The sequence below is a fragment of the Phoenix dactylifera genome, chromosome 5, assembly GCF_051530095.1.
Source record: "Phoenix dactylifera cultivar Ajwa chromosome 5, Ajwa_hap1_PhDact_Kaust_v1.1, whole genome shotgun sequence".
In the NCBI taxonomy this organism is placed as follows: Eukaryota; Viridiplantae; Streptophyta; class Magnoliopsida; order Arecales; family Arecaceae; genus Phoenix; species Phoenix dactylifera.
The window spans coordinates 31,467,940-31,485,064 of record NC_143194.1 but is presented as its reverse complement, the minus strand read 5'-3'; the positions used below and the strand labels follow the sequence as shown (position 1 = coordinate 31,485,064).

At 39.4% G+C, this 17,125-nt stretch overlaps 1 protein-coding gene across 1 annotated transcript; it reads right to left on the bottom strand.

Moving 5' to 3' along the window:
• Positions 1–4,961: 4,961 nt before the first annotated feature.
• On the bottom strand, positions 4,962–8,936 carry LOC103710893 (indole-3-pyruvate monooxygenase YUCCA6). The gene is made up of 4 exons (XM_008796817.6): positions 7,701–8,936; positions 6,398–6,646; positions 6,185–6,307; positions 4,962–5,628 (listed from the first exon to the last, which is right to left on the bottom strand). The coding sequence occupies exons 1-4, from the start codon at positions 8,448–8,450 to the stop codon at positions 5,413–5,415; spliced, it is 1,338 nt and encodes a 445-aa protein (XP_008795039.4). The 5' UTR covers positions 8,451–8,936; the 3' UTR covers positions 4,962–5,412.
• Between the last annotated feature and the right edge of the window lie 8,189 nt (positions 8,937–17,125).

The following is a 17,125-nucleotide window of genomic DNA, read 5'->3' as shown; positions in this document are numbered from 1 at the left end:
TCCTCGAGGGAGACTTAGTCACAGTGACTGAGTGGATCCAGAAGGCGGGCTGTGCAGCTGGTGGGTTGCGTCTGATACACCACATTCGCAGTATTTTGGAGGAGTGTATCTCTCATCGGACTACTCATGTCTTTCGAGAAGTTAACAGTGCAGTGGACTAGGTGACATCTTTTGCGGCTTATCATTTTGAAGATTTTGTTTGAAAAACCCACATCTCGGTGCCGCCTTTAATATACATATTTTCTTTGACTTTATGTGCTGCTCTCCCATCCGATATATGTGAGACGCCGATGTACAGAGGAAAAAAAAAAAAAAGCGCCAGGCGTAGGATCCATGACGAATGAGTGCAAATCAATGGGCGGCAGGGCTTCATCATTGGGAAGATCTGGATTCTTTTGAGATTCCTCAATGTTTGGTGAGGGAATAAAGATTGATGCCCAACTTTAAGAGGGCACTCTCTCTCTCTCTCTCTACCTTGTACTGTTCTGGTAGCTCGTGACTGAGAGAGACAGCTGATGAAAGGGGGTACTCTCCTTTCTTCCTTGGATGCAATGAGAACAGTAGTTAAAAGAGAGGCTGCCCAGTCTCGTTCTCTCAGTCAGGACAAGCAAGGATGCTACGAATGATTGGTAACTATAGCCCCTGGATTATGTACAAATTCTACAATTATGTACAAATTCTCTGAATTTTTCTCGAAAATCAAGTCGATCCAGAACTACTCATTTTCTTGAATTATGTACATATTCTACAATTTATTCACAAATGATTCTTAACTGATTTAAATTTATTGCTACAGGTGACTTTTCCACTATTATTATTATTATTATTATTATTATTATTATTATTATTATTATTATTATTATTATTATTTCTATATTTTTAAAATTAAATAAATTTATAAATATTTTACAATGTTTATGCGAGGATCCATGCAGCATTTAGTCTCACATTGGCTATACATTGGATAGATCTTGCGTATTTGTATAGGATCAAGAAATCTGAATAATACGTTTCAGTTCGCTTTTAATATCAGAGACTAGATTTAAGATCATTAGGGACTATGACAGAAGCAGCATCAGAGCCTAGGGTTAAGGTCACCAAGGATTGTGGCCGAAGTGATTTATAGGGTTTTGCTTTCAATGGACAACTTGTGTCTCGAGTGATAATATGTAGCATTTAACAAATTTTGTGTCTTATCTATTACAGTATATAGAAGCATTTTAGTCAAAAATTATTTCGCTAACTAATAGAATTTTGGTGGATTTATATTAGCATTGCACAGCAAAAGTGTGGTGGGTTAAGTCACTGTATATAAAGCTAGTCGGACAACATCAATTTTGAATTAGAGCATGTTATGATGCAAACGATTTAATTCAAATCATGGATATAAGGGAGTTTACTTAAGAGTTGGAGGATTGAGTATCTTCAACCCTTTAAAACCTTACTTACATTAATTTCGAGGACAAAATTATTTTATGGGGAGAGAATGTGATGACTCGGTCTAAAGTAGGTGGAGCTACTCATGCCTTGCATGTGAGGCGGGGGAGAAACAAAAATTCTCATACAGTTCACTAGGGAAGGAGACCCCTAGCAGGAGTCCGTCTTCTTCACCAATCCTATTAGATGGAGGACTCTAGGGCCATGCTTTTCTTCTCTAAACTCTCTTTTTTGTCTATAAAAGAAACCCCTACCTTCTCTCTAATATCCATATTCGAGGATCCCTTAATTAGATTGATGAATAGAGCTCTTTTGGAAAGAATTTCTTGAAGATTTTCAGTTGATCCAGCCACAAGATCTCGCGGGAGTTGGGGCAGCAACAGTCTTGGCAAAAAGGTGTTGAATAGGATACCCTACACTCGAGTTCATAGATCAAGAAGTGAATTGGTGTTCGTTGTTCTAAAGTCTGAGACTGGTAGATGTAAAAATCTCTGTACACAATCATTTATATGACTAATATATGTTTTGTAACTTATGTCGATGATTTTGGATTTTATATCGTTTGCCACATGATTGCTAATTGATTTTTGATATGAATATATATACACACACACACACACACATATATATTTCTTTATTGTATAGACATATCAAATATCGATGGTTTTGGTTATTTGGATTATGATTTTGAAAAGAAATATAATATAAAATTATATTTTATCTAGCATGGATGAAATTTAATAATTTGATTGCTGAATGAAAGAATTTAGACTAGACATGTTATGGATTTTTAATCATGGGCCAAACTGTGATACATTGGTTTGCTACCGTGGGTTAAAACACGGATATTATAGTTTATCACAAAGGACCGAAGCACGGCTATTTTGGTTTGCCATCATGAGCCGAAACGCAAATATTTTAGTTTGTCACCATGAGCCAAATGGTAGATATTATGGTTGCCACCACGGGTTAGAGCACGAATATTATGATTTGCCACTGTGGGTCGAAGTGTGGATTATGGTTTGCCAATCATGAGACAAAGCATGATTATGGATAGTCCAAAATCAGAAAGATAATTATTGATCAAAAATCTAGACAACAACGAAAGATAAGATATATGAAACGACTATTAAACAAAGGTTTTAGACTGATGATATATTTGATATATTTTTTTGAAAGAGTTGTATGTTTGAAGAGTACATTTATGTGGGCATATTTATGTGGATTTATTTGAGCTATGTTGAATAATCGATATGACATTTTACAATTTTACTTGCATTTTGATATGGTTTATAGCTAATCTCTATTTTAAATTTACTTTATCTATATTGGTATGAGTGTAGAAAACTCTTACCGGCTATAAAGCTCACACCATTTTTTTTTTTAGAGTTGCAGGATGCGTAATCTAGGTTGGGTCGGGCATGGAGTTTGAGTGTCAAAACTATTAGTTAGATAGTTGATTTTCTGATACCGAATGAATATTTAAATTTTTTAATTGAGTAAATTTTATTTTTTGATAATGATGATTTTATTTAATTAGTTGAGTAGATAGTTGAACTTTATGATTGATTATTCTAGTGTTATTGGATTTATCTTAGGTCTTGAATGATCTTTAGGGTACTGCTTTAGGGTTTATACGACCGTATCACGTGTCCGACCCAAATAATAGGTTTAGAACGTGACAATTTATATTTTTTGTTTTTATCTTTATTGTTTGGAATTTATTTTTTAACTTTGACAAAATTTTCAGATTTTTTTTGAAATTTGAATTATTTTATCAAGCCGGACTATCCCGAAGCATGGGACTATGATGGTGAGTACCTTGAAAAAAATCTTTTCCAGTGAGACGAGCTCAATAAACAATGCAAGCTTCTCACTATTCCATGCATTCAAAAAAGATGGAGGGGATTGGGCTAAACTTTGGTTAATGCAGTCACACTCAACACGCATGGACCACGAGTTATTGCATGGATTTATTAGGGTGCCCCTTTCGTGGCTGTTACGTACCACTAGTTTTGCCCTCTCGTTCAGAGATATCTCCTTAGCAACGGGTACCTGTGCTGTTCTGGAGCAAACAACTAGCCAGGTGCGGATCTTCTCTCCATGTGATGAGGACCCGTGAGCACTGAGGTGAACAAGGAAACGTTTGCTACAGCGCAAGGAACTTGGATGAATTTCTATCCACAAGACATATTTGGTTTGTGATTGAAATTATAATCAGGATGGATTGGAGTGAAAATCAGAATAGACATATCTTCCCATATATTTAGTTTGTAGATAGAATCAAACTCGGAATTCGAATAAAATTTGAGTATCGGGGGAGATAGATTTTGGATGATTAGGGCATATTCCATTTTTTCTAAAATTAGAATGAAAATAGGACAGCTCCTAACCAAACGGCTGGAACGGAAGTTACTCATTCTTATTTCCATTCTAAAGTTCAACTCTCTCCAATTAGACATGCCCTTGGTTTATCAAGTATCTTTCTTAAGTCATGCCGATAATATGTGAACAGGTTTGTTCCATGGGTAGCCTCCACGAGGGCCCAGGATCCTTAGAGTCGTGTTAGAAGTACAGAATGTGACTTGTGCCAATTGGACCACCAATGGATCCAATTGACAACGCGATCCCACAACTCAAGCACCCTAATATCTAGTGTAATGCACACATGCACACCAAGGAATTAATGGTATGTCAGTATACTTGGACCGCCACTTGCAGCCTGCACTTGCCTTCTTTCCTCAATCATTCAGCTTCCGATACAAAGTATCGATTCCGTAGTGGATGCAGCAGGTCAAGATACGTCTCTCTCTCTCTCTTTTCCTCTCTTTATTTCATAGTAAAAAAATGATGACAAAGACACAAAACTAAGATTAAATTCTCAAACATCCCTCCCCCTCTACTCGACTCTGGCATGAGAGATTCCAGATATTTCAGACCTCATCTTGAGTTGTTTGGCAGGTGAATATAACACCCACCTCAAGCACACAAACTTCAGAGAACGACATCCGATAAAGTCGGCACATTGGCGAGCTAACAGTGCTCCTCGTCCCTCTCCCCTTTTTGCCTCCGAGTTTGTTCGACATCGGTTTGTGCGTGTGGTCGAGGTCGACATGGGCTTGTCTCCTTTCCTTCCTCACCACCCAATCAAGAGCTATGAAGAAGGAATCAAGAGGGCTTCTGGATTAAAAACTATCAAATATCCGAACAAGCATATAGGATAGGTGCAACCATGAGTGTTGAAGGAGACCATCACATGCAGCTATGACCTTATCTTTTGAATTCAATGAAAGGCGGGCTATAGATCCCTCTCTCAGCCTCATGAAAGGAGTAGTGGTGGTCCTCAGTGGAGGACAGGGTCGTGAGAATGATTTGGGGATGATAAGGATGTTATAAACTCTACTGGATAGGCGTTCTTTAGCAAGAGCCAAATATTAGTCATGAGAGCATTGCCCATTTTTCTCTCTTAAAGATAGAGCCACAGTTCTTTTCTCTTTTTTCCGGTAGAGAGGAACACAGTAAAATGGTCAGTGTCTCGTCAATAAGTTAAACTGTAGTCAATTCGAGAAACTGCGTCACATGACACTTCCAATGAGGAATGCGAATATGAAAACAAAATAGAGATCAAACCTATCTGCTCCTGACCCTCACCCCACACTACATGACACTTGGGAAACGAACAAAATTGAAATCCAATCAACTTTGATAGATACTGTCAAACCCCAGCAACAAGCACCCCCGTCCTACCTTTCTCTCTCTCTCTCTACACGTCAGTCAATCCAATTAGGAAAATGGCAATATACAGGATATACAAATTACCAGTAAAGCCAAAACCCCCTCCCTTTTCATTCTGTAGCTAGGTTATGTATCTCATTATCGGAGATAACATCATTAATTTGCCTCCCTGGTCATCTGATGGAGAGAAAGGGAAATGGCCAGTGTTCTCTCCTCCAATCTATCAAGAGTCTCTTGTTATCATTTTTGTTCTGAGGGGCAATGGAAAGCCAGGAGCTGCTTGGCCTCCGGTCTCCAGCACTGTTCGATGTCTTGAGCAATCCTCATTGCGTCCATTGACGCCCCAAGAATTCCACGTTTTGTGAACCCCACAGAATACAGCCCACGCTCCCCTTTCCATCCATTGGGAAAGGGGCTCCTCGGCAGCCCATCTTTCTCCGAGAAGAACTCCCTCTCCTGCCAAACCAAACGCCCCACTGAGCAAGATATAATAAAAATTTTATTGCCGTATTATCAGCACAAGTCTAGTAATTCCAACCCTACTAATTAATTAGGGTAATATCCGAGACAAAATAACAGTACTGAATTCGACATAAGAAATTAAGAAAAATTGTCCCTTTGATCCTAGAAACAGTGATGAATGGAACAGTGAATTTCAACTGTGGCACGTGTATCAATCACACAGTATAGTGTTATATCAGTAACCACCAAAATCTCGATCTTAATATCCTTGGAGGGCTTTATAAATTCCGATTTAACAGTGTCTAATGGAACAGTGAATTTCAACTGTGGCATATGTGTATCAATCACACAGTATAATGTTATATCAGTAACCACCAAAATCTCGATCTTTAAATCCTTGGAGGGCTTTATATATAAATTCCGATTTTTGACCTTCAAAATCATCATAAAGTAATTCTAAATCCTTCCTTCGACAAAGAAAAGGAAGAGATGCAAATTATAAAACCATGATTAGTAGCACAGCCGTTAATGATGAGTAAATGATATCTACCTTCAGCCAGGATGCTACATTGCTTTTGTAGCCAGTGGCTAAGACGACAGCGTCAAATTCCGACGATTTCCCGTCTACGAATTCCACTCCATGTCCTGTGAATCTCTTTATTGCAGAGCACACCTGAGGAGCAAGAAAGAGAAGCCTGGCAATTGTGAGTAGCAAGCAATGATGCGTTGGAGGGATCGGCAACTCATGAGCATTGCTATGGACCTTGATGTCTCCAGATTTGATCTTGGCGAGAGTGCCGACATCGAGGACCGGAGTCTTGCCGGAGAGCGACTTGAGCTCGAGGGGTCCAATCTGAGGCCGCTCGAGGCCGAACCTGGCTGTGTCGCCGAGCATAAGGCGGGCGGCCAGAAGCAGCAGGCGATCCACCATTTGTACGGGGAACCACTTGAGCAGCCACATGGACAGCCCGAAAGTGGAGCTTCCAAGAATATCTCGAGGCAGAACGTGCACCTGGTGGCAATAAAATGACGGAAAAGAGATGAAAAAGGAGCATGGAGATGGGATAGAATGAGTTGTTGAAGGATATGATGAACTGGTTTTTGACAAAAAAAAAAAGAAGAAGGATATGATGAACTGGTGACAGTTGGGGCATGAACTGGAGCTAGACATAAAGCTCTCTCCTGCCCATGTTGCCAGTATAGCACCACACCTTTTGCTGCAACTTGGGTGTAGCCTCCTCATCTCCGTATCTCCTCCATATTCTTTCTAATTCCCAAAAGAAGGGGAGGGAGCCGGAGTATGATGACTTGAAGACGAATTACCTTCGTTCTCCTTATTTATTAGGATTTGAAATGACAAAGGTTGCTTTTCCCCTTTGTCTGTGGCAATTGGGACCCGCGCATTTATGCATATATTTCAAGATATTTGGTACAGCTTTTGCATCAACTTTCGGAAAGGAAAAAAAAATAAAATATATGGAAAGACTGGTATCGGCGAGCTCAGAAAAATGTACGAACAATAGTGTGGTTTCTGATGGAGGAATTGGAGGACTCCCCGCGTGGGAATGAGTCCCAAGAAAGGGAACGACTGGAATTCGATCGTGGCTCGGAAATGGAAGATAGTGGACGGTTCTCGAGAAAAAGACAACTTCCATGGCGAATCTATCTTTCTTCGCATGCCACTTTCTCCCCCTAATTTTTAAAATGCTGCAGTTTAAGTTTAATAACAAGGGGAATTGCAGCACGTGAGCCCAGCGTTTTACTGTGTCGCTGACGACGGTCATGGCACTAGCACTAATAATAACACAACAACGATAACGCTAATCCAGATTCGTCACCTACACCCAAAAGAAATAAAAAAGAAAATAACCAGACCTACACCAAAATTAGGAGCAAAAGAAAATTGCGTTTAATTGGTGAGAAGAACAATCTGATTTCTACTAGGAGAATGCAATTTATGTAGAAACCCTAATGACGTTTCTAATCATTTGTGTAAATGTATGAAACAAGGGGGAACAGAGAGGAATAATTTTCTTGTATTACTGATGCCGAGAAGAAAAGCTCACCGTATCTCTTACGACGAGGGAAGGATAGACATTGTGATTGCAGAGGTCCAAGCAGACCTCCATCCCCGAGTTGCCGCACCCGACGACGAGCACCCTCTTCCCTCGGAACACGTCGCCGCTTTTGTAGATGCTTGTATGCATGATGGTCCCTTTAAACTCCCGCAAGCCGTCAATCTCCGGCAGGACGGCTTCCGCATTCTCCCCGGTGGCAACCACCAGCCACTGGCACACGTACTCCGTCCTCTCCTCCTTGCTGGTGGTCGCCGTCGTCCTGACCCTCCAAAACCCCAGCACGGCGTCGTACTCGGCGCTGACCACCGTCTCATTGAACGCTGGCCGGATGTCGAACCTCCTCGCGTAGTCCTCGAGGTAGGCGACGAACTGCTGCTTGGTGGGGTACGTCGGGAACCACTTGGGGAACGGCATCAGCGGCAGCTCGCAGAACTGCTTGGGGAGGTGGAGGCGGAGGCGGTCGTAGGTCTTGAGCTGCCACAGGGAGGCGATGCAGTCGGCGCGCTCCAGGATCAGGCTGGGGACACCCTTCTCTTTCAGGCAGGCGGCGACCACCAGCCCTGAAGGCCCGGCGCCGACGATGATAGGCCCTGGAACCCACACGCACCTCTCGGCCTTGGCGGTCGCACCTGGCCTCGTCGTCATGCAGTAAGCATCGCCGGCGGCGATGTGCCGGTAGTATTGGTAGAACAAGGGGTCATGGACTTGTTTGCCTTCTGCCTCCCTCCAGCAGTCCATGAAGAAAGATTGGTTTTTAATCTTTGCTGATCGCTTAGAGTGGAGCGGACTGTGTGAGAGAGCTCGCGTGCTCGCTCATCAATCCTAACTAGTAGCAGCAGAAGCCGTCATAGTGAGCAGCAGCCATGATCCCTAGAGGTGTCTGCTGTTGATGTTGTTGTGTTTGCGGGACTATTAATAGGGAGGGTGCAGATGGGAGAGAGAATTAAGAGATCCGCAAATCATTGGCTTTTAGTTTTGGGCCTTTTAGTCTCCTGGTTCTTAGGTCGGATCAGTATAGGGATTCTTTGCCACTTATCCAAAAGTGGATTAGACTGTGAGATGAGAGAAGAATGAAAGTCCTCCTAGTTTGGCGGAAAGATCTATGGGAAGGCAATGGAGAGCCTTATGCTTTCGGGGATCTCCGGCGGAGGAGGAAGCGGAGAGGGGCGAAGAGCCAAGCCCAAGGGAGTTTGGGGGAGTAAAGGAAACCGGGGGCAGCGGGGAGTGAGTGAGCCCTGGGGTTGGGTTATTTATATTATTCCTCCTGCTGGCTTTACACACAGGCTAGTAGGTGTGACATCTCTTATTATCGTCGCCGTCGTCATCATTATATGATAAATAAAATCGAGCATCCAAGAGAACTATTCCTTAGATGCCTTATAGCTAGAGAGCGAGAGAGAGTACGGAGAGAACCTTTGCTTTTTGTTTTTTCTTTTTTTTTTTTGGGATTTCTTGTTGGTAACTTGCTTATTTATGCACATCATTATTAATTTTTGATGAACATTGTCCTTTAGGTACTAGACTGCACGCAATGCTCATGTGCCCTAATAGTGCGACATGTAAAACTGTTCCCCTGATCTTTGGCAACAAACCGGTCAATCAAATAACCCAAGCATGTTTAAAGTTGAAACAAGTTATCCAATCCTAGAAATGGATAGAGAGAGAAGAGAGTCCAAGCTATAACTATAATCCATCAATGATAAGAGTTCTAACAAATAGATATGGAGAGAGAGGGAGCAAAGATCAGGGCAAGGCAAGATAGATGGAAACAGGTAATATTAACATGGTGGAGTCCAGTGGAGATGTACTTGCGAAGACAAAGGCCAAACGTAACTAACTAAAGCCGCTAAATTTGTTCAAGCCTCACGATGTAACCGATGGCTCAATAAACCACCACAACCTCATCATGATCTAATTAATTGCGTGCATGCGCCATTTTCCAAAGAACCGTTCCTCCACGACGTCCACCCAATTGTTGGAACAAAAAACAAATGGGCGGGCATTAGAAAAAAAAGTGTGAGAGGGGGACTTTCTATTTTGCTATATTTTTTTTAGTATTTAAATAAAAAATAAAAAAAATAAGAAACTTTTTCTATCAGAGTCATCAGTTCCATGATTAAAAAAATAAAAAAAAATCGCATGTGGCATCCTCTTTCTTCCTTACGAAACCTATCCATCCATCTTTTTTCTTGCCAACCTATCTTTTTTGTCCATGTGGTCTTCATTTTGTTTTCCGGGTCTCTTTTTTTACCTCCAAATCCCTCTTTTTTCTAGAATTTTTATACCTAAAAGTTTATGGAATCTAAGGAATGGTATGTACATAATTTCTGACAAAGCTAGAAAACTACATACTTGCACTGATTAACACCATATTTTAAAAATTATTTATCTATATATATATATATATATTAGTTTACTAGACGACTAATTTGCTTAGTATGCATCACTCACCGATAACAAAAAAAATTTTGGAAACAAGAAAGAAAGAGGATGCCACACACGATTTTTTTTTTATTTTTTTTAATCATTAGATTAACTACTTCGTTAGTAAGAGGAGTTCCTGACTTCTTGATTTTTTCTTTAAGATAGGCACTAGGAGATCATGGCAAAATAGGAAGCCCGCCTTATATTTTCTTCTCTGGTGCCCATCTTATTCTAAATCTTGGCCAACTCCCTTGAACAAAAATCATATGGGCGGGCATAAGAATAAAGATATGAGGCAGCTTCCTATTTTGCCATGTGTCCCCTAGTACTCATTTTAAAGAAGAAATCCAAAAATCAGAGATTCTTCTTACTAATAGAGTCTTTAGTCCCATGATTAAAAAAATAGAATAAAAGAGGAAAGAAAATCATGCATGACATCCTCTTCTTTCTTTATTTCCAAAACATATTTTCTTCCAGTACATATTACATGGCCATATGATACATACTAAGCAAATTAGTTATCTAGCAAGCTAATACACATCTCTAGATAAATTGATACATGATTTTTAGTTAATTAGTTAGCAACCCAATATGTACCTCCAACCAAATTACTATATAGTTTTTAGGACATCATGCTTACCAATATACACTACATGGCTAGGTAATACAAACTTATCGACTTTTTGATATACACTCCAAGCTTCTTTGATACATATCTAGCAGTGATTCGATATATACCTTCAAGTAAATTATTACATCAGAACAAGTTTTTTATTAGCACACACTACATAGCCAGGTGATACACCAAAAATTTAGTTATCTGGCATACACACCTCTAGGTAAATTGATACATTATTTTCTAGCTTTATCTAATATAAAAAATTATAAACATACCATGCCTTGGATTTTATGAACTCTTAGGTGCAAAATTTTGAAAAAAAAGAGAGGAATTCAAAGGAAAAGAAAGGAACTTTGAAAGAAGAAGAAAGATCTCACGGATGGGAGGAACAGTTTGATGAGAAAGAGAATGGTAACAGAGGCTTGACAAAGAAGAAAAAGGATGCTCCACACGATTTTTTTTTTTGCATATGTATCCGTACTGTCTAACACCGTTAAGTAGTTAGCGGTTTAAAATTGAAATGATGAAAATGCCTTTAATGGATAAACATTCAAAAAAAAAATGTTTATAAGGGTGTACATACAAATAACAATTTTGGAGGATATTCATATAAATTTATATATTTAGAAGGGTATACATGCAAAAAAAAAAATCTTTTATTTTTGCATAAATACCCTCCTAAATATTAGAATTTACATGACTACTCTCCCAAATTGATATTTACGTGCATGATCTCTCAAAATACTATTTTTATATAAATATCTTTAACATAACAATTTAGCTGACGTGATTAGCCAAAATCATATTCTTTTAAATTAAAAATTAATGAAAATTATGAAAAAAAATTTTACCCCTATGGCGGGTAATAGATTAAGGGGTATCATTGAAAACTAATACCTCTACCATCTTTGAGAAATTTTCTATTCTCTCTCGATTTCTCTCTTTCACTCATCCATTTGGAGTCAAAAACCATTCCCTCGACTCCCTTCTCCACTGTAGGTAGCCCTTCTCCCTCTCTTCCGTTCGTTGGAGTTCTTGCCACCAGAATCTGAGTTCCTCTTATTGCTGTCGTAGTTCTCTTTTTGTTGTATCCTTTTTTTACATGAAGATGGTCCGATCCTATCTTTAGTTTTATAAATTATTTAAAGAAAAGCGTCGTGAGAGATTTGCAATATTCATTTTTTAGTATATAAGATTTGCAATATTTATCTTTTAAAGCTATTTTTTTTTTGTGTGCAAGCTGGTGGCTGATTTAAAATTGCTATGACAAGATGGGCCTCATATACTAGGTCCTTTCTTCTCCAGAAAATTAAAGTTCCAAAAAAAAGTGGCTTAAAGAACCCAATGTAAGGAGTAGCCTTCTATCATATGGTCGCGGTGGTTATTAATAAGTTTGAAAGATTTTGAAGTCCTTCAATAATTTTGCTTAAGGATGATTGATGTGCTCTTCTACCCATAAGCACAGCAATAGCAAAGAAGTTTGACCATTACAATCTATCGTGTGCCTTTAAAAAATTCTAATCTTTTTTATATTCTAATACATGCCCTCATTTATGCATCTAGAACAACGAATATTACAAGCTATGCTTCGATGAAATAATATTTAGTGGTTGTTAAAAATGAAGAAGAATCATGATTGGTGAAAGAAGAGCAATATTAATCTAATTGTTGAAACAATCTTTTTCTTAAGTAATATTTTTACATAAAATATTGAGGAGCAGGCATTAGACTAAAATTCGAGTGTTAAATAGATAAAAATAAATTTATTTTTTTATGCAAACCCTCCTAAATATGTGAAATTATATGAATACCCTCGCAAAGTTACTATTTGCATGTATACTCTCATAAATATTTTTTTTGCATATCTACCCATTAAGGGTATTTTAGAAATTTTTAGTTTTAAATTGCTAATTTCTTAATAGTGTTAGATGGTGTTAACATATATGCAAAAAAAAAAAAAAAAGAAAGGGTATACATGCTGATGGGAGGTAAAATGGATCGTTCTACTCCGGCATGAAACCACCCAAACCCCACCGAGCAAGCCGACCTCGGCCCCGCCAAGAATCGGACCGACTTCGAACTTTCTGAAGGCCGAGCCGACCTCGGCCCCGCCAAGGGCTAGGCCGACCTCGGTCTACCAGAGGCCCAAGCCGACCTCGCCAAGCATATGTTGCATCTATCACCTGCAACAGCCTCACCGTGTCATACTTTGCTTGATAGCTACGCTATAATGTGTCAACTAGGGCCATATCCTGCTACGCCTATCAGGAGTCATACCCTGCTACATCTGCCATGGGCCATACCCTGCCTGCTAGGGCCATACCTCCACCACCAGGGCACTCTGGTAAGAAATATAAAAGAGGTCATGAAAAGGTACTCCAGAGGATTCTGGACTCTCCTCCTCCTCCTCCCAAGAAAAACAAGGGACTCTGGCTCCCAAAACAGGACTCTCCAAAAACTCTGCTAACTTAGCTATCGGAGGACCTTCGCTGGAACCCCCGGCGAAGGCTTTGTGCAGGTACCTCGGACCGCATGGAGGTGGCAACTCTTCTCCGTCCTAGCTGGCGTCTCCTCGGCTTCCTTCCGGCGTGGTCGCCCTCAGGCCGAATTTCACCCACAACACATGCAAAACAAGTATTTTATAATGGTATACATACAAATATCAATTTTGGAAGGATATTCGTATAAATTTTAATATTTGGGAGGATATGTATGTAAAAAAAAATTTAATCACGAAACAGACGACTTTGTTAGCAGAAGAATTTCCTAATTTTTGGATTTTTTAAAAAAAGTTGGCACTAGAGAACTAGAGAAAAATGGTGAAATAAGAAGTTCACCCCTTATTTTTTTTCTCTTGTGCCTCTCTCATATGATTTCACACGCACAAATACACACAACACGTACTTCAGTCTTTTAAGCTCTTGAAGCACTCAATTCCTTCAACAAAAAAAAGAAAAAGAAAAGGTACAGAGCTCTCAAAGCCTAATGCAAGAGGTTCGAATGGCCTTGTCTACTCGCGGTGCTTAGATGGCATTGGCATGCGGTACTGCAAAACAATGGTAAACATTTATTCTTTCTGGCTATCCAAAATAAACTCTAAATTAAGATTAAACTCTAAATTAAGCGGTCGGTAGGACTTTGAATCAGATTTTCCAAGGAAAGGGTTGGAGTAGGATGGTGAACGTGGCTTGAAATTTTTAAAGCAATAAGAGTTGCAAGTAACGAGCATTTAGAATCAGTGATGATTGTAATTTGTCCGTTATTCCATCATTATGTTATTTATGTCGCATTATTTTGGCAAATTTTTCATTGCTTCTAAGATAGCACCTGTTTATGCATGAGAACTACATCATCAATTCATCTTGCATGGAGAAGCTATGTTGTTTGGATACCTATAACTCCCACTTAATTGTAATTGAGTTTATGTGGCATAAAATTTGTAAGGACCTGTGCAAACGTACGTTTAGTTCTATATCGGTTATTCATTGTGCAGATTTTGGGTACTTATACAGAACCAAGAACCCAAATAATACTTTTCGGTCAGCTATTTTAAGTGAGGTCTTAGATTGTTACAAATGGTATCAGAGCGGACCTAGCCTATGGCTCATATGAACCAGGGAACATTGCAGCACGGGCTCATGAGGTTAAGCACGGGTAATCATGGTGCTTGAGATTAGTTTTAAATAGATTTAGACTCTTAGCCTAATGAGGACATCAACGCTTAAATAGAAGGATTATGTGAGGATCTGTGCGGGCGTGTGATTAGTCCTACATGGTGAATGAAAGCCATAAGGGTACCTTACTTGCTGCAATATGAAGCGTATAAAAGATAGACATAAGAGTGTCCTAATTGCAATTGAGGTCTCCTTATGCCTCATTGCAAGCATCCAAACAGCATCAAGAAAACAAATCATATAAAAGTAGCATCTATATAAGATTCCGTGCTCTCTTTGTACACACATGCATGTGTGCACACGAAATTCAGGCAATCATATTGTAGAGGCAAATACAAGGCGAGATGATGACTCATTTGCAGTAAGTAAAAAGAAAAGAATATTGAAAAAGTCAAACAATAGCCTTGAAGCAAGAACTAAACTTGTTTTTCAATCAAATTAATGTCAGCCAAGTATATTTTGTGATCATCTAAATGACCAGTATGGCCTTGAAACGTTTAAAGGAGGTGTCCGTGTAAGTAAATATAAAATATATAAATAAATCTATCTCATTCTATTACAAGTGGTGATTTCAATAATCCGTTATTAATTTATGGCTTTTGAAATATGTCACAAAAAGCAAAAAGACCTCACAACCTAAAAACTATAATGCTTATGCTGCAACATCATAAATCTTTAATTTCAAAGCATGACTTTGCAGAATCCAGCATATGATTTTATGAATTTTGATGTCTTCTCCCACACCTCCCATTTCAAATATTTCTTTTTATCATTTTTTTCCTAGAATCAAGTATTTCATCCTAGAATTTTTGTGTTTTTTGAGTAATCCAACAATGATGATTCTTGAAATGTCAAATATGTCGAGAGAGCATATGATTTTAGAAGCGATACTGTTGGTATTCAGCCTTCCCCGTATTAAGTTTATTGTGCTCCCTAATATTGATGGCCATGAACCAGTTCAAATTAAGATGCCACGGTCCCAACAATCAATTTCTACATAAAAAAAAAAATAAACATTTGAGAGAATATTAACTCTTATTTTTCTATCGCCAACTTGAATTTAGTCGCACAGATTTGAGCCCTTTTGCGTCATTCATGATGTTGATGAGATTATCTGGGAGTTCTTTAGTTGTTTTAGACTTGTGGCTATAGGGTGGCTTGCTTTGTTTTTTTGATCGTACTACTTCAAGCTTCGAAATTAGAATGGTACTACATGCCTTGTTTAAAATAATGAAAGAAAGAAAAAAGAGAACAGAAAACGAAACTATTTGGTTGTTTAGAGGTTTCTAGTCACTAAGGAACCTCAAATTAATACTCTTTAGATCCTTAACAGTTAAGGAAGAAACAAAGTATTGAAGACTGTAAATCCATTGACAGGAATGGTGAATTTCAAATTTTCAATAAGATGATGAAAAAATCGCATCCCGCTACTCTAATTGATAGGCACCTAGAGAGCACAAAGCATGCATACGTAACACTCTAATCAATTCAAATCATTACACAGATAGAGTGAATCATAAGTTAAAGCGCAAAGAGAGTAGGTCGGTCCAATATGACAACATGTAAGCACTCACCCTTCAAAGATCTCGACTCCACGGGGGAAAGGTAGTGTCTGCTATGAAGCTTCTCAACTATAAAATGCCGCCCCCTCTCTCTAAAAAGTTAAGAGGCATCTCTGCAAAGCCGGCCCATCTTGGGAACAACCTATGAGGTGCGCTTGTTTAGTTTATAATAAGAACTTCCATGAGTAGTGACTTGGGTTTTTTTTATATACATTTGCACCCTTTGATTACAAAGCAGATTCTTCATTGCCTATGGGAAAAGCCCCTTTCCATGGGAACAAGAGACATTCCCTAACAAACTAAGTTATCAAGTTTGACTTAACAGCAGCATCTTCAAGGTCTAGGAAATATAGAATAGGAGGGTGAAATGTCTATTGAGCACCTCTACAGACCTATCTACGTTTTGGAAAGCCTTCTCCCTTTGTCTATACTTGGCTAAGTGGGTTTTAAGAACCCTTGTCCCCGCCCCCCTCCCCTTTCAACCTCAGGCTCAGTGTGAACTTTAAAAACTTTGATCCTTTACGCTCTAAGATTGCTTGAGTTTGAGCATGGAGAAAGAGACTTTCATAGCTATGGGGTGTCCACGTACCCTCCATGACAAGCACAAGGCGAGAAGTACTGCAAGAGAGCAACATTGCGAGTGGGTTCGGTGCAGGTCATGTCATAGGCGTGGGCCGCAGCACAGCCCGCTCCGGAGACCGTGGCCGGCGGCAGGGTACGTCGTATCCGAGAGGGACGTGCCTCGCATCCTCTCGTGCGTAAAGTCCCACGTCATGGTCCAATACATGGGTAGATGATTGTGCCACGTCAGACTTCATGCCTGCCATGTCACTGACACGTAAGATTGGGGTACATGATGGGTGCTTCGTGGCAACTTAAAGAAAGTTACAAGGAGCTAATGGAATGGATCGCTGGCATGGAAGGAAGCGTAATGTTCTTCGGCAATTGGTCGCTAGAACTTCTCTGTATCAGGAGTTGCACCACTTTTTCTATGAGATAAAAGTGACATGCTTACATGACCGTAATCTATGCACCCTCGACAACATTATGTAAGGGGTTCAAGATCTGACGGTGGTATCCCTGCCGTATTTCTGTAATAATAATGACGATGGTAAAGGTGATCATAACGATAAT

Coding starts and splice junctions, on each gene's coding strand:
- LOC103710893 (XM_008796817.6), bottom strand. CDS start 8,450: ATGGACTGCTGGAGGGAGGCAGAAGGCAAACAAGTCCATGACCCCTTG. Junction 6,647..7,700: donor CCCTCGTCGTAAGAGATACG/GTGAGCTTTTCT, acceptor TATTGCCACCAG/GTGCACGTTCTGCCTCGAGA. Junction 6,308..6,397: donor TCAAATCTGGAGACATCAAG/GTCCATAGCAAT, acceptor CTTGCTCCTCAG/GTGTGCTCTGCAATAAAGAG.